At 43.4% G+C, this 18,186-nt stretch overlaps 1 protein-coding gene across 2 annotated transcripts in view; it reads right to left on the bottom strand.

Moving 5' to 3' along the window:
• The window catches only part of TMEM45A (transmembrane protein 45A), a 29,331-nt gene extending 11,414 nt beyond the window's left edge, over positions 1-17,917 (bottom strand). Inside the window, exons 1-2 of one of the 2 annotated variants that reach the window (XM_065658392.1) lie at positions 17,878-17,917; positions 13-222 (exon numbers count right to left, since the gene is read on the bottom strand). In XM_065658392.1, the coding sequence (XP_065514464.1) occupies positions 13-202 (190 nt within the window). In that variant the 5' untranslated portion in view covers positions 203-222; positions 17,878-17,917. Of the gene's footprint in view, positions 1-12; positions 223-11,128; positions 11,513-17,877 lie in introns of those variants that run through there. The other variant, XM_065658391.1, reaches the window with a different exon arrangement.
• Between the last annotated feature and the right edge of the window lie 269 nt (positions 17,918-18,186).

Raw genomic sequence — 18,186 nt, 5'->3', positions numbered from 1 at the left:
CACCTCACTTACCAATCAAGGCAAAGACAGCTTTGATGATCCCTTCAATAAACTCCAGGCGCTGAAATCCTGCCCTGGAACCAAGGTAGCAAGCGTTCTTGTTTTTTCGACAGGCGTACTTAAGGGGATACTTTACTGACCACCACAAGCCAAAAAGAAGGAAAAAGCTTCCAGGTAGGGCATGCCCTTTGAAATTGCCCATGGTTTTCTGCTAGGTGACACCTGAAGATAAAACAAATGCTAGTTGATTATTGGAGTAGCAGGAGGATTCTGTGGGTTATAATTTTAAAGTATGTCTCTGCATAGATCAAAAGTATGTCACTGAATTAAGCGCTCACAATTTATTTTTAAATAAATTTGAGTATTTCTCTTTCCCAGTTGTTCAGAACACCCAGCCATCCTCCTCAGTTTCATAGCTTTGCAGAACAAGAGTGAAAGCAGTCGACTTGAAATGCAGAGCTGGCAGTTGACCAGCTAAGAGAAAAAAGCCGTAGTGCACTATGTTATGCTGTCGAAGTTGTTCTAGTAAAAGAGAGAGTATAAATATTCACAATTTGGCTGTCTCACCTTTAAGAGTGTTCTGTGTTTCTTTGTTCTGCAAACAGAAATCAAGAAAGTATCTGACTGAGGGAAAAATGAAGTGTAGACAGATCTGATGGCATTCACTAATAAACTGTATTTTGTATTTCAAACCGGATGCCTCATTGTGACTTACAAACATCAAGTCATTCTCAATATTTGATAGGTGAATTATGCACCCACAACTAGATATATATTATCTCCATCAAGCACTCTGAGTGATAAGGTTACTAGTTGGTCAGTGTCATACAGTTATTTAAAAGCAGTGTCATTAGTAAAACCTAGTAATTCGGGTCATCATCTCAACTTCTAGGAGACGTAACTTAGCTCCAATAGCTTCTTCATTAAAATTATAGTTCTAACATTAGATTGTGATTTTTCTTCTAGTTATTGTGAACAGTTGTTGGGCATACACAATATATAATCAATAACCACTCTAGAAGCACTGGCAATCTGTACTTTCTGTTATTATTGTTGCTGACTTAAAAATCCTATCACCACACTACACTGGAACCATCTGGATGTGGACAGAACATGGAGGCTCTGGTATATTTTTATTTTCAGTAAGTATTTCCTATGGTCAGCTCTGCATAAGAAGTTCTAAACTGTGGCTTGTGGGCCATGGAATACTTGCAGATGATTCACATAATGCTGTCTAGTCACGTAGCTTGAACTCTTTCCTATTTCTGGAGGCTAAACTCTACTGAAGGCTTTTTTTTTGCTTTTTTTTAAGAAGAGGAACTTTTCCACATATACAGGTCCTAAAGCTGCCATAAGACTATTACGCAACTGCATGAGGAGTGGTGACTTATATAGCCATAAAGGAGAAGACAAAAAAAAACCCAAACAGGACTGCTCACGCATAGCACAAGGCAGGCTATGATTTAAACGGGGCTGCTGAAGAGGGTCCTGCCCCTGCTGCCTGTCCCCTTCTCTTCCAGAGTTGAGTTGTCCCAATGTAAGGGCTGCAGAACAGGAGGGGGTGAGCTTTAAAAGCCTTCCCTGGGTAAAACTCCCCTTAGCTAATTTCTAGGGAAGTACTACTGAAGCACAAGAAAAGGGAACGGTGCTATTGGTTGCCCAAGCAAGCCCATTTCTGGATGTGTCCTTGCAGGTATTGCCAGTGCTGGCATCTGTGTCTGGAGGTCTGGAAGGAAAGCCTGCCCAGATGGCTGCACCCAGCCCAGCAATGCTCCTGGGGAGCAGCACCCACCAGCCATGGGGCAGGGAACAAGGAACATGTTTCCGTATTCTTATGAAACTTAAAGGACTCTTTTTGAGATTTCTGCCATGTGGGGAAGGGCTCCTACATGTCACTTGTCTCCTGTCAAGAAGAAAAGCAAGGGTGCCTGCCCAGAGCTGTTGCTGGGGGGCTTTGATTTGCCTGGAGAAGATCAGAGCAGCAAAAGCCATGAGGAGGAGGGAGCAGTGGCAGCCCCTGCAGCTGGCTCTCAGCACCGGCAACCTGACCACTGAGATAGTGATGACAACCTCCATCTCCACTCACAAAATGCTGAATTAAGCTCTAAACTTCCCCAGGGCTGAGTATGTTTTAGTGGCATCAAATCAGCCTGCTTGTGAGCTGAGCATCTCTGATCCTAGCCCAGGGTGGGCTGGGCAGGGCAGGAGGAAAAGGTGGTAACTGAGGGTCCAAGGGTTGGGAGAAGCTTCCTCTGTCTCCTCTGCCTCCCCCACCACCCTTAAAGTCCCGACGCATTTACGCCTGTGTGGTTTATTTGCAAATGGGAAAAGCACTGCTCACTCTTGAGCAGCCTACAGCGCAGTTGGACTCTCAGTGGTGTGGTTAGGGAGCTCAGCCCCATAGGTTAGAGGTGGCCTCTGCAGTTCTGCAGAAGAGGTACCTCATTTTGGGACATCTTTAGTTCAAAGAGTCTGACTAGCTTGTGCGTCGCTGCCAGCACTCAATGCATCATCGTTTGCCTCAAAAAAGGGCAGTACTAACAGGAGATGAAGTTTTAGATGTTTGCCTAAACTTTGCTTTAAACTTTGAAATACTTCTTTTGCTTTGAAAGACTTAATTTCTGGTTCTTCCAAAACATACTGGCCTGAAAGGCATTGCTTTCTTTTCAAACATGCTGGATTTTTTCCTTCTTTGAATGAAAGAGAGGCAGAGTGGGGAGTGGCCTTTCCTCACCATATGTCTGATCTCACTGAATACCGTTCATTAGAAAGACTTTATCCATTAACTATTTTGTTATTCGCCATAGACATAGCACTTGTAATGGAAATATTTACCCTGTACCACACATCAAAGCAAGATACTGGATTAAAAAGGTAAATTAAACCTATGAAAAGCCTCCCTCTAGGAGAGTACAGCTGCAGCATGGGTAGATTGAAGAACAGTGTGTTAATGTCATTTGTAGTGCACAATATACAAAATTTCAAAATAAATTCTCAATCTGTAAATTCACGCCTGGGTTATCTAGAGCTCTAATCACTGCAGGATTTTTCTGCCCTAAATCTGTGTAATTTATCAAGACGCTCTGATTAAAACTATTTTTGCCTTTCCAAACAAGGGAAAAGAACAAAAGACTGATACAGCAGCTACTGCTACATATCCATTAGAACAGAATGAGAAAATTTGATTTTTTGCTATAAACAATACAATGACATGTTATTAGCTTTAGTGAGTGTAAACTTCAGTCTGAGTCCATCCAAAGATTTGGAAACTATTTGTAGTATTTCTCTAGAAAGAGATACATCAGATGTGCCAGCCAGCTGTTGTGGCAGACCTTTAGGACACTGAACCTCAACACAGTCAGCTTCAGAAAGGAGTTACGTGAATTATACTTCAAATCCCTACTAAACTTGAAAATAGAACAACAGAGTTCACCTTAAACTGATTAAACTTCCCAATTTATTAATTTTCTCATATCAGGTCTGAGAGTTTATTTCGGTGAGGCTAGAAGTCGACTGCCACCACCCACAGCTTCGAGGTGACTGAGAAGTTTTGCCTGCAAGTAAACCAGGTGATATCGTGCGTTTGGGGGCTTAGGATAACATCAAGGACATAGCAATGATAAGTGGAGCCTCCCCCCGCAGGAAAATCCCTACAGGGTCAGGAGATGGATCTGGGAGGTGAAAGAGGAGGAGGACAGGATGGCGGGCTGCTGCCTTTCCGCACTGTAGTTTGGCATCCTCCTGTGCAACCCAGGAGAAAGCAGCTCCTGCCAGCTCTTCTGGACAGCTTGGGAGCCAGCCCATTTTGATACTTCAGGTGCTGTTTGTTGAAAAAAGGTGGCATCAGCATGTTACGACAATACTTCGGCATCAAAACTTCCTTGCTGCCCACTACTGTCCCTAGAACACATCATACCCCAGAGATGCAAGCAGAGAGAATCCTGAGGCTGCCCCACAGCTGGGTGCTGTGAGGTTTGGATTTGGTCATGTGTGGTCTGCCCACGCTCCCTCCACTGCCCTCCAAAGCCACCCAGCCACATCAGGAGCTGCGTGCATATCTGCAGCCCGTGACCTGCTTGCACAACCCTGCCCCTCTCCCAATCCTGCCCCTAACCCTGCCAGACAAAGCCAATGGTGCCACTGCCTACAAGAGGCACACAGCTGGTGTCACCTGGTCACAGCCCTCACCATGCGTGCCTGGGTTTGGCTTTCCAGGGAGCGCACATGTACTCCCTGACCACTGCTGATTGTATCGCCCCTGCTACCTGCTGTGTGTACTCCCGGGGTCCCTGCAGGCTCACCCAGCTTTCCATGTCTCCATCCTGAAGCCTCACCGCCCAGGACCCTTCTACCACCAGCAGCCATGGGGCCACAGCAGCCAGGGCAGCAGCAAAGCAAATTTTGGACTCTGGCAAAGCAAATTTTGGACTCTACCTGGGGGAAGCTCCCAGCTGACCGCAGCTGCCACCCCAAGGATCATGCCCAGGAACCAGAAAGCAGGACACAGGCTCCAGCCCAGATTTGGGCTTTCCACAGCAAGTATTCCTCAAAATCCAGCTCTCTGGAGGGTGTGGGGCACACAAGGAGAGGATGCTGCTGTCAGGGTTCAGGGGTATCCATGGGCCTTAATTGCCCCAATCAGTCTCACCCAGGAACCCCACCCTGGCCCCCCACCCAGGGCATCAGGTAGGAAAGGAGGTGAAGAGCAAGTGCAGTTTCCAAGTGAGCATTCAAGAAACGGTGTGCATTTTTGTGGGTATTAAAAGCTGATTTTTTAGCCTGAAAATTATTTCACTTATCCTGGCAGAATGAAAGGCAGGTAAGAAACAGACCTACATGGTTGATTTAGACATCTAACTTTTTCAGGAGGGACATTTACTGGTTTGATTCCTAATCTCTTGAGGTCGCCTAAGTAGGGACTAAAGCAAGACTTGCAAGTGGTGTGGAGAAACTAGATATGTCACTTGGTTACTCAGACAGCTTCTCAATCGCTTCTTGAAGAACTAGATTAGTTTTCCTATTTCCCCTTTGCCCTTTAAAAAAAAGACAGGGGCTTACACATTCTCCTGCCATAGCAGGATGCCTTGCAATTTCCTGTGTTTATCAAGCCCTGGGGGATGTTAAAGAGGACAGTCAACCAGAAATGTGGGGTTTTTTTCCAGAAACGATACAAGTTATGAGGCCAAAAACTCACTCTGCTGCAATGCATTCATTTCTGCTACAGATCCATAGGATAACAGAAGTTAAAACTGGAGATTTGACATTAACAAAGTATTATTTTTCTCCCATAGGCTAGATTAGGAAACAATGACCTGGAGTTTATAATATTTGATACAAAATGTTTATTTATCTGTAACAGCCCAATAATTGTTCATTGTATCAGTGAGAATAGTGGACCCAGGTAAGAGAAGGAAATAACACATTTGTAGACACTTTCTATTCAGTGCATAAGCTGTGATCACACAGCTTCTACCGAAAACTGGAATCCAGCAAAGTTCCATGCACCTAAGACAAAGAAAATGACAGAGAATTTTACTTCACTACCAAAGTTTCCTACTTGCACTTAAAGATGTATTCACAATGCAAGTGCCTTTTATCCTGCAGCCATTAAATTGTAAACATGATGGAGAGCCACACTGATATGAAAAACAAGATCTGCTGTAATTACTTTGTTCACTAAATGGAATGCTGATTTCATATCATGACTAAAAGCGTTTCAGCAACTCTAACCCCACATTTCCAGATGAGATCACTGCTTTGGTGTTAAGGAAATACTCAGCTGGCACCTATAGCTACTTCAAAAATAAACTGGAACTAAGTAGTGCATATGCTAATGAAAGCAGGACTCAAGACTTCTTGAAATACTAAAAAATTACAGTAGAGACTTGATATTTTTGGCTTAAGGGCATGGGAGATAAAGGTTTTTTAAAAGAAGTGTCAAAAATAGGCCTCTCTGAAGCTGTAAGACAAGAATTCACCCCTTGATAAAATCTTCAGACCTACAAGACAGGGATGAAAACCAAAAATCCTGAAGAGGTAATGATCAGAAAGCTATATACTGATGTTAGGAGGGACTCCAAGACACAATCTATCACTGTGTCGAGTTTGGGTCCACAACCTGAACTACTCTCTTTTTTCTGTGCCTTGCATCTGTTGACAACTCCTGCTTCCCAAATTCTTGTCCTTCCCAGCACTTTCAGTGCTCCTTACTGCATTTTTTCACCTCTCGTGACCCTCAGTTTTCTGGCTTTCCTTCCCCTTTCTCTGTGCATCTGCTGACTGTTTCTGCTCTTACATCTGAGCAGGCTATCTCCAGGGGTTATCCAGGGACAACGACACTCCATAATAGTTTTACCGTTGGCTCTTGATATCTAAGCAGCTGCTAGTCTCTGGATATGAAATTTTTAGTTCCCCAGGACTGCCAGTTTGGAACCTCTTATTCAGATCACGACAAGTTCACAAACCACACACGCAGAACAAATAATTAAATTTTGTGATTGCATATGATATATAAAAGCCATTTTTTCCTGTTAAAGATGCACAGCTCCTTTATTGACCATATAACCTGGTAGTTGCTAACACTGCTTGAAATAAAGGGTAAAATAGCATGGGTTTGTGAGCAAACTATTGCAGATATGAGAGTGCTGCCTCTTACGGGACTATGTTGGGCTTCAACCACCTCAGCCACTCCCCTGCCCACAGGAGCCCAGCAGTAGCTGCTGCCTCCCGTGGGGTGGCCTTCCAGCTGTCCCCTCTGTAGATCAACAATTCCCTTCCCCGCAGAGGGTCACAACTGGCTGCTGCCCTCAAAGCGAGGTGCTGCCCACACACCGCTCCTCCCATCCCAGCAGATTCAAGTTTTATCTGTGTGTGGCAGGGCTGAGTGCTGCTGGACAGATGGTACAGTGGAAGGACGTGCTGTGACATCCCACTGCTGTGCTGCAGGAGCTCTTCACTGACATCCAAGATTGGCTTTCCCTTCCAGTCCACCTGGCGCTCGGCTCAGCTAGAGCTCTTATTTCTTCCTGGTTTTACTCTGAATTGTACCAGCTAGTGAAATTCCTATATGCTCTCCCTTTTTAAAGTAAATTCCTCCTATTATCTTTAAAACAGCCTGAGTCACTTCAATAAACAACCTCTGCAGGACTCTAGGTAATCCTCAAGGCCCATGGTCAAGCAGACGTCACACCACCAGTAAGAAGATTGCCCCTTGGATACCTTACCAAAAACAGTTTTGTAGGGTGTAATCTCTGTCTCCTCCTTGTAGTTCCAAGTGTGCCCACCTACATGTTCTCTGCTTCCTGATAGACAGGCTAGGAAAATGTCAAGAGAGCAAAAGTTTGATATATCAACTGACGATTTACAGATCAAAGCCCTGCTCTGGAGAAGAAATGAAATAAAATATGGTTTGGTTCCTGTTAGCATCCCTTTTATGGACCTCATCTTACAGCATCTTAACAATACAGTCAGGGCTTCAGTGGAACGATCTCATAAGACAGCAAAAGTGACAGGGCCACTATGACAAATGACTATGACAAATATTTGTAATAAATACTGGTGACCACCTAGGCTGTGAAAGATCCTGCATTTGACACTTACAGAGCTCTTTACAGACTATTAGGAGTTGCTGCAATTGTTATTTATGTTTCCAAATACTTCTTAAAGACAACGAGACACAGCTCCCCTCAAAAAAAGGTGGGGTTCTACTGAGAAAACTCAATGTTTGAGTGTTCTAAAGTGGTATTTTCCACCTGCAAATAAGCCAAGTCTGAAAGAGAATCGTGAGGAATTCTATTCTTGGAGAAGAACAAAACTTCAGGTATGAAGGACAGAGGTTTCTGACCTCAATATGATTTAGAATTCTTTGGTTACAAGGGTCACTCCCTTACCATAACTACCAGTGACTGTTCAGAAAAGGCATTAAGATTCTTCTTCATTACATACAGTACCAGATATTGGGGTGACTGGAGCCTTTGAACGAGAAACTGGAATATTACAAAGAAGACCCTGGTTTAAAGAATTGCCAAACACTAACAAAATGTGGTAAGCAGAAGTGTCATGCTGTGCTGTGCATACTAGTAAGCTTCCAACTTAAGGATAGTTGCAAGTTGACAAACACAGGAAGAGTGCTCATCTCAACAAACACAAGAGCATTAATAAGTTCTTGACAGTGTTCATAGGAAGGACTCAGCTTTCTTACAAAAAAAATATGAACAGGCTCAGTTAGCCAATGTGACACTCATAACAGCTCATACCTGCGCAACAAGCAGGTGCCACTTGTAAGAGCTGAACTTCCCCTGTCCCCTGCTAGGGAGGAGACTGGAAACCAGTAGCACGTGTCCAGAATATTGGCTTTTAATGGGACACCGTGCTGCATTTTGCTGACTCCTCCTTCTGAGATCCAGCCTCCATTTCTTGAATCCCTTCCTTCTGAAGTCATTTGATTAAGTGATTAATAACCTTCAGCTATTCTGTCTGCCTGTGGAATACAGTCAGGTAGTGTCAGCCCTCAGGGCTCTTAGGTGGAAAATAAGAATGGTTCAAAATAAATGTTTGGATCTCATGGATTTGTATGCTTTAACCAATAGTATTTGAGGGCTTGGGGCTCACAACATTGTGTTGTAATAAGAAGGAAAAAGAAATATATATAAAAAACTTTCTTGGCAGTAATTTCCATAAAGCCATGCAACAGAGGGCAGGATTTGCCCCTAGAGCTTTGCCTTGGCTGACTTGCCTTTGTACCTGGAAATTATCTCTGCAGTCTTGTCTGTCAGGATCAGGGTGTTTGATGTACTGCTTGTCACAAGGGTGACCAAGTGCAAGGCCTATACCAGCTATTGCTTGGGGAAGACACACTCTCAACAGCAGAAAGATGTGTGGGTCAGAAAAGAAAGAGAAACACTAATGAATAAATGGGAGAGTTGGCAAGGCAGTCTGTAACATCAATAATAGCTTGGAGAAATGGCTGTCTGAGCTGGCCCAGCTTGAAAAATCAAAATGCATCGGAGAAACAGGTATAGCTCCTCTTTATTGGACTACCTCGTATTCACTAAATGGGAATCAGCTAGTGCTAATGCAACATTAGCAGAAACTGAAGAGTCCTCCATAATGCAAGTCCACAGTAGCAGTGACTTCAGTTCCTGCTGCCCCTCAGATGACGGAATGAAGGGAAAGAGCAGGAGTAATGCTATGGAGTAGGAGCTTTGTAATTCAATCAGACTAGCAGCTATAGCAAGGGGCTGTATCCTTTTCCAAAACCACTGACGTTACAGATGCTGCACTCCATATCTTCGAAATGTCTCAAGTGCAAGGTCATGTAGAGCAAGAGTTTTAAGAATTTTGCTCAGATAGCATTAAAATGTTATAGCAGGCCCTGATTTCAGCATAAATTGATTAGAAGGGACTTAAGTCTCCTTTTTATCTTCTGGAGCAAAAAAACAGTGCCAGAATGCAAGGTCTGGCTCATGCAGATAAGACAGAGTGCCACAGTAGAGTGGCACTCTACTAAAACCCAAGATTTTTCAAAAACAATGTTTAATTATTTATAATCCCTGGATCTAGGGATATCTAAGGAGTTCTTGCTCATAGCTAGGAAGAAAAGATGAAAATGACCCCTGCTGCCAAGTGCAAGTGAGCATGAGCATGTTTGGTCACATCTAAGAAACAGAGTAGGAGCCAGTTGACACAACTTTTGACACTGAGAAATTTTGATTCATGTACGTGTTCAGAGTGGAAACAAGGGGCCCATTTTTGTGCTGCTGCACTGGCTGTTTGCAGTACTGAGTAAAATGATATTTCCAGGCAGGTTTGGTGTGCAAAAAAAGAGTAAACAGAGAGCAGTTTACCTAAACACAGGCATAGTTATTCAAGCCACTCCTCAATGTTCATTTGACTTTTCTTCCCCAGCAGTTATTTCTACCCACACTCTCCACAACTGAGAGAAATCTGTTTGGTTTATCCAGTTCCATTTGTAAAGAGAAAAATGTAGGAAAAGACTACATAAGCAACTCTCAAAAGCAGCAAAAGACATCTGAGCAAACTTGGAAAAGGTAACTCCAGAGTCAATGATTAATTTGCATCTAAAATGGATATTGAATACATTCCTTTTATAAATTACAAAGTACTTACAGTGACTTATGGTACAACTTATGACATAATTTAAAGAGGTCTACAGAAACAGTAATATAAGGTGATGCAAACACAGTTACACATACTGGAGAAATCAAAAGTCCTAGGTATACAAATGCACAGTAATCATTAAACATTCAGTTTAAAAATGAAGAAGCACAAACACTTTAAGTACTTCCTAAGCTCTGAAATTTCAGAAAGCCATATATCAGGAAGATGATGAAATTTTTGATACTGTGTCAAGTATTAAACTGGGAGAGCAGAATATGATTTATCACCAGAAAACTGAAATCAAATGGAACATGTGCAGAGACTGTGTTTTTACAAGGATTTTTTTTTCTTTTTTTCTTTTTTCTTTTTTTTTCTTTTTTTCTTTTTTTTTCTTTTTTCTTTTTTTTTCTTTTTTTCTTTTTTTTCTTTTTTCTTTTTTTTCTTTTTTTTTTTCTTTTTTTTCTTTTTTAATAGAATAGATTGGCTGGGATAACCTAATTTTAGGTTATAGTAAGTAGACATGGCTACATGTAAATTCTCTTGGTTTTGCCTGGAAATTCAAGTTTGAATGTACATCTTCATTTGGGACATTCAAGAGGAAAGAAGGGGGGAAAAAGCCACACAAAGAACTTGAAACTAAAGCGAACATTTTATTCACATCCCTAACACTTAATCCCCTCTTTGTTTAACGGTCCAGAACCACTGCTGCAAGAACTCTTGCTCCTGGGATAAAATAATCCGGATGCCTGCAAAGGCTGGAGCCGTATTTCAACACCAGCAATCTTATAAAAAGCTATTTCTGACTTAGAAGTCCCGCCTGCGCTTTTTACCTCAGGAGTCACTCTCGCGGACCGAGTTAAGGCAAACATGGAGTAGTTGTTGTCCTTTCACCCGGGAATATTAAACACCCCCCCCCCCCAAACCCTGCCCCCGCTGCCGCCCGCCCTGCGTGGGGGAGACCTCCCGCCTTTCCCGCAACCGGGGCTGGCGGCAGCCGGGCTGCTCTTACCTCCACCGCCCTGCTCCCTCGCAGCTTCTTCCTCCTCCTTCCCCGCAGCCCCTTTCCCCCTCCAAGGGCTTTCGCTGCCGGCCCGGGCGAGCCCCGCGGCCGCGGGACCCTCCAGCTGCAGCCGCCGGCCGGGGGATGCGCCGCGGCCGCCCCCAGATGTTGGCGGCGCGGCCGCCCAGATGTTCCCCTGGTGGCCCCGCGTGGGGGCGGGCGGTTTTCTCCCCGCCTGGCCGGGGAGGACCCAGGGCAGAGCCAAATAAAAGGGGCTGGGGGAAAGCGAGACTTCAGCGGGATCTGGCGCTGCCCGCTGTCCGGCCCCCGCTCCTGCCCCGCTTTCCAGGAAAAGCAGCCGGGAGCGGGCAGGGCTGGCGGGGGGCTCACGGCCGGAGGCAGAGGCTCCCGCTAGCCCGGGCAGGCTAGGAAAAGTGGAAAAAGTACAGCGACTTGCTGACACACAAACCGTCCTTTGACCGCTGCGTCTAACGGACGTTTTTTATTTGCCTTTTTCTTTTTTTTTTTTGTCCCCTCCCGTGATTTTCTCCACGAAAATGAGCATCCGTGGCTGTAGTTCCTGTAATTTGACTGGAATGTATGGCAGAGCCATGCATCCAAAAGAAGAATGTCTAAAAATAAAACTGAAGGGATGAAGGCGCAGTTTTATTTGCAAATGTCATGCTGTAGTAAACAGTGTCAGCGACATTACTGAATCATTCACAGTAAAATGAAAGGCATCTTATACTGCACCACCTTTGTTACATTAGCCAGCAGAGAACACCAACAAAATCCTCGAATCTTACATATGGAAAAATCCTTCTCTGAGGTATTTGCCAGGAAGTTGTGATAATCGGGTTTTGAAGCTCCATTTAAATCACACCAGAAACGTCCCTGACCCTTTCCACCTCTGTCAGCATCAAGCTCTTGTGTTGCCAGCCTCTCCTGCGGCTGTTGAAACAGGCAAGCCAAGGTGCAACCCTCCTCACCAGCTAATCATAACTTGGACTAAATTCTGAGACCCCTCCATGTACCCTAATTTAAGATTTCTGCTTTTCAGGATCCAAAAGCTTTTTGCTTTGGGAAATTTGAAGATGAAGTTAACTCAATGTAAAGATTAAAACTTAGATCAATGGTGCATTTCTGTTTGACACTTTTTTGCCTTCTCAGATACCTCCATCCATACCTTTCTCTTTAGTATAAAGTGACACTCTCACCAACAGATAAATAGTAGTCCAGCAAATACCCTTCAGCATCTGGCAAGCAGATGCCTTTGCAGGTTGGGTGATGTAATAAGTACAAAGAAAAAGACAATTAGTATTTTCCAGAAGGACCACCTCTCTGTAGAGAGTGTTTCAGAAATCCAACCTTTGTGGCAGCTGCTCCACTTTCCTGGGTTGAGTGACTTCTTTTGCAATTTTTTTTAGATGACAGAATGCATCTCACATAATGGCATTAATTTCTACATAATAGATATCCTTCTGTTGCAGAAGAATTTTCAGTTAGAATGAGGTAAATCAATGAAACTGATAATTGTAATTACCTCATCTATTTACCACTGCTTTGATGTGTCTTTCTTGGCAATGGAGCAAAAATCACTTCCTGGGATTCCTCACTTCCATCCATACTTAAGATGGCTTAAAAGTTATTTGAAGTACTGATGAGTGTCTCCAGTGCCAAAAACTCCAGTTAGCATCCCATAAGCCCTGCAGGGATTCTGTACTTCTGCAAGGACCATTGCAGTGTGCATTAAAGTAACCACAGAGAAGTGAGTGCATAGAATATTCTATAAAACTCTTAGACACTACCGAAACAACAAAGCATCCTTTGCAATTTTTCACTAAAGGTCAACAACAGGCCAACAGCACTACTACAAACAGTCAAGTTCAGACCTTCCTTTGTTTTCATCTTACTCTTTTTACCTTACTCCAAAGGTAGGAAAATAATTCGCCATACTTAGGATACACGCCTGACACGCAGGCAGACAATTGAGCCTTCCTCTAGCTGGAGGAAGAGAGTACTCGCCCATCTCTGAAAGGGCTACATGTGCCTCCCAAACTCTGGCTGGTGAAAGGAGAAAAGAAATTATATGACACTGGTCTTGCTTGCTGGGGCAAGGTATTCTGAGAATTAATACAAACAACAGCAAATACCTTAAAGAAAATGTATATATGTAAAAAAAAAGTAAAATAAGCAAAAAAGACTTGTTCAGATCATAGTGTGTTTTCTTGCCTGTCCTGGATTACAATACAATTGTAAGAGACAATTGACAATACTAATAGATCCAGTTTACCAGTTTGTAACTAATAGCATATTGGATCCATTCCACTTTTCTTCCTCTTTAGTGTGTCCATCAGCAAAAGAACAATGCGTAACATTATAGTGAGTGCTATGTCTGTGCTATGAATGATTCTGGATGACCATTCAATACTTGAATGGCATGGGTATCATGTGATTAACACTGCTTTTGCTATATGGTAAGATGACCATGCTGTATGGTAAAATGATTATATAATCATACCATGTAACCTCTCTGACATGACAAATCCTATTCACTCAGTAAGAACAGGCTATCAAGTAACTACAGATAAAAATATACATTTCTAAGATAGAAAAGCAAGATTCTCTGAACAATACAGACCAGGTGCATCATTTATGTCTGCCCATCTGACAAACTTATTGTTTCCATATGCCCTGCTTCCTCCTATTTTTGCCTGGAAAATTCCTTAATAATTGGGAATCCCTCCATTCTTGCTGGAGTCAGAGTAAATAGCATCCACAAAACTCATTCAAGAACACACTTTGAGTAAATCTCCATGGGGTTTGAGTTCATAAGACACTTGCAAAAGAGACTTTTTATAGGCATTTGTTTGGTTGTTGACTGCTGGTATTGAGCATTGCACCTGAAGTGAGTCTTTACGGCTAAGGCTAAATTCAATGAGATGAATTTGCAGTTAGTGCTTGAACTGCCCTTCACAGAAGTTACCTGAATGAAACATTACAAGGCCAAAAGTCTGTGGCTCCAAGCCCCACAGGTCTGTTACATTGCATTTAATACTGTGCCTAGTTCTTCACTTCATCGGAGTTATCATAGGTATGAGGCACTTAGATCAATAATATCTCTGTACTTCAACATTTGTGCAGAGTCACACATACATGCCTTGATTCAAATATTCATCCCTACATTATAGACAAATCAGAGTTATGCATGTTTCAGGGTTACTGTAGCATCTGCAGTTTGGCCAAGAAGGTGAGTGGTAGCACTTGGAGGCACGTGAACCAGTTTCAGCCTAGTTGCTTGGGGTAACGGTACCTTTAGCAAAGAGTGGAAGCAAACACCACCATAACCTTGCTCTCCATGTTGTTTCCACAGGGCTCTGGCAGCTGCACTCTGCGCCTTTGGCCATTGCTGCTCCTGCCTTGGCTGGCTGCGTCCATGCCAACCTGCCTCCTGGTTAGAGAGTAGAGGTGTGTCAGATGGTGGCCATGCACAGTCAGCGGACAAAGCTAACCTTGGGCCTCCTGAGGCTAATCCAGTCCAAAAGGACACGTGCATGACACGTGTCTGTGTAAAACCTGAAGTGAAATGTCTATCTCCTCCCTTGCTGGAGGAAACACTTCAAGTCTAAGATGCGCTGTTTGTAGGTATCTCTGTAGCATCACAGCTAATTTATAGCTGATGAAGTGTAGCATATAAGTGTGGCTGACACTGATAAAATAATTGATCTCCAGACAGAGCGCCCAGAAAGTTCACAGAATCACAGAATGTTAGGGACTGGAAGGGACCTCAAAAGATCATTTAGTCCAATCCCCCTGCCGGAACGGGAACACCTAGATGAGGCTACAAATTAAACAACTAATTATGGCCTTGCAAAGTTTATGCAACACTTGGAAAAAGATCAAATACCTGCATTGGCTATGCCTTGAGGAAAAGCAAATGTTGATATTCTGTTTTCAGTATGACTTGTAACAAGCAAAATAAATGAAAAGTGAATTTCAATACAAAGACCCATCTTATCACAGTCCAGGTTTTGGAGTGCTAGTAGGGATGTTTGCTCTTGGATGGATTTAGAAGATACAGGTTTACAACTGTAAAGTTTAAAAATGCTTCTGGGCCTAATCCTACAAAAATGCAGTTACATTATACATGGCATTTAAAAAATTATAAATTTTTATAATTATTTATTATGTTGTTGTTATTCAAAGTATTTCTCATTATTTTACAAGTAGCTTGTGCAATAAACTTTTAAGAAACATGTTTTTTTCAAGTTTGTATCCTTGCTGTGCGTTAATCATCAATTTGTCAAGCTGACTCCTAGCATATAAAAAATGTATCCCCCCTTATGAGAGTCTTTCATCTAGAAGAATATGCAAAAACATCACAGATAAAAATAGTCAAAAGACCTCATCTTATCCCTATTTGCATTAAAAGAGGAACAGTAATAACTGCAGGTGCAATATCTGAAACCATCTATAATTGATGAGTAATTGCCCATGTTTCAAGTTGATTAGAGTCCTTTGTACTAACCTAGCCCTCTGGCATGGGGAATCCAGTCCAATAAAGCCAGAAATGCCAACCATATTAAGGGTAAGAATTTTATCCCCAGACTTCTCCATTTCCGTATAATGATGATTCAGAACAGAGAAATCTGGGAAAAGCAAAAGCACCAGGACAATGTAGTTTGCAGACCCTGAATATTTTTCTTCTCAGGGTATCACTACTTAAAATGAATATATGCCTTGACACTGAAACCTGTGCGGTTGAGGTCTTCTACAGTCCAAACAGATATAACAATTTTTATCCCCATCCACACATTGCAGATTAAGAGTCTTTGCTTATTCTTTCCTTGTCGTGATTCATCTGGATGAGAGCAAAGAAGATTTTTAAGGCTGCAGATGCCACCACAGAATTTTGAAATGTGGAATGACATTTGTTTTTACTGCAGTTAAGCTTGTGAAGCAAATTTTGAAATAGAAAGTAAGAGTTCACTCACACTGGGGAAAATTATGTGCACCAATCTGGCATTTTTTGGTGCAGGATGGTCAGCAACAATTTAGTCAATATCTACCACAGTGTAACTTCTCAATAGCATCAGGCAGTGGAGAGCTCATCTGGTGTACCCACTTGGGGTCAAATACCAAACCAAGTCCTAGTTTATCAGTTGTTGCAGAAGGTGGGACATGGAAATATAAAGCAGAGGGCTGTGGGAAAACAAGGAATAATCTGCTGGTTGAGGAAAGAAATGGCGGTTGCAAGAACTAGAAAGTCTCCCTGTCTCTGTTACATTCTAGATAAGTTACCTGCATGTCTATATTTGGCTGATGGTTTCTTATTTGGGAGCATACAGTAGAAGACATGTAGGTTATAAATTTATAGAAGCACCAAGCACTCAGAACAGCAAGTGAATTTTGCTGGAGCAGTTAGTTAAAGTATAAAGTGTTCTGAACAAATGTCGGAGCCAATAGAGTAAGCAAAAAGGTGTAGCAAATCATAATAAAAAGTTCCCTGTTCCCTGGAAATAGTATCTCCTCACCTTTAACTCACAATGTGATGACAATCATGTTCGCAAAACACTCAGAGGCTGCAGGAAAGCTACCCCAGAAATCCTCGCAAAGCATCTGGCAACTCTGAATTCAGTGTGGTGTCTGGGTTGCACGGTGATAAATGGGGCTCGTAGTCACACACTTAGTCCAGGAAATGTGGAGACGGGCTTCATTCCCAGACGCTGTCCTGCTTTTACACTAAACGAGGCGCTAGTCCCATGGGAAAAATAGTATGCAGTCAAATGATTAAATCATGTCACATAATACACATTGCGTGGGGGAAGGGGAGAGGGGGCTGAACTACCCTTCCAAAGGCAGCATTACATCTGGATTTATCCGGCTTTTGAGAGTTTAACTTTGTAAATCTAATGGTGTTATTTTTACTCTTTTTTTTTTTATGATGCAACTTCATCTTCCTCATTGTTTTATTAATTTTTGTTCTCTCTTTCTCTCTCTGACTCGCTGCGTTCAGCACGTACCTCGGGTGAGTCAGGAGAGAGGGCTAACCAGGGGAGGACATCAGGGTGAACAGCCCTCTGGACGGAGACACACGACAGAAAGAACAGCATGAGAGAATTGGCCAGTTGAGCAGTGATATGAAAAGCAACAGCTGTAGTCCAGCCTAGGGAGAAAGGGGAGAAAATGCTTTTCCAGGGGAAAAGGGGAAAGCCAGAGCAGGAGCACAGCTGTGGGAGGTGAGTGAGGAGGGACAGGGAGGTCAGAAAGACAGTATTGCTGCATGGCCATTGCTTCCAGCAACCCTTTTCCCTCAGCTCTCAGGCAGCACGGCAGGTGACATCCTCCTGCTCCCCATACAGAGCAGGAGTACACAGCTGTTGTGGTACCGATCTTCATCCCATGGGACACCAGGGCCAGAAAAAGTCTGGTGGAGAAAAGCTCCCCCCACACACACACTTATCACACACATGAAAGAGAAAAAGCACTAATAGAGAAGGAATCCATTCAAGCACCACAACAGCCTCTGTGTCCAGGTGCAGTATTCCTTGGAGACAAATGCTTTCCCCTCAGTCACTGCCCTCCTCAGCCAGCTCCTAGCAGGCATGGTCACACGTCCCGTCTCACTTGAACCTGGGAACTGGATCCTTCAGTCTCCTGCCTGGCTGTCACTAAGCAAACTTTCACCCTCCCAAAGCACCTGATTTTTACAGGACACCCACCCCAGGTCCTTGCCATCAACCCAAAACACTACTCACCAACCAGCTCCCTCACAAAGGCATCTCTGGGCTCTCTTCATCACACTCCTCCTCATGGATGCCTCGTTGAGATGGCCCAACCCAGCAGCCTGAGCTCCTCATCCCTGCTCTCGCTGACCTTACTCCCAAGCCAGCTCCCAGCTGCCAAGACACAACTGCAGCAGCACTTCGGTGTTAAGTTGCTTGGCTCTTCCTCACCTTTGCTTTAAGCCAGGAGCCTGGCCAGTGCAGGCAGGACCACGTCCACAGAGCTGGGTCCCACCTAGTCCCACCTCTCCTCCAGCTTTCCCACAGCATCGAAATTTCCAT

This window comes from Caloenas nicobarica, chromosome 1, assembly GCF_036013445.1.
Source record: "Caloenas nicobarica isolate bCalNic1 chromosome 1, bCalNic1.hap1, whole genome shotgun sequence".
NCBI classification, from domain to species: Eukaryota; Metazoa; Chordata; class Aves; order Columbiformes; family Columbidae; genus Caloenas; species Caloenas nicobarica.
The sequence above is the reverse complement of the archived record's forward strand: the minus strand, read 5'-3'. Positions and strand labels throughout refer to the sequence as shown.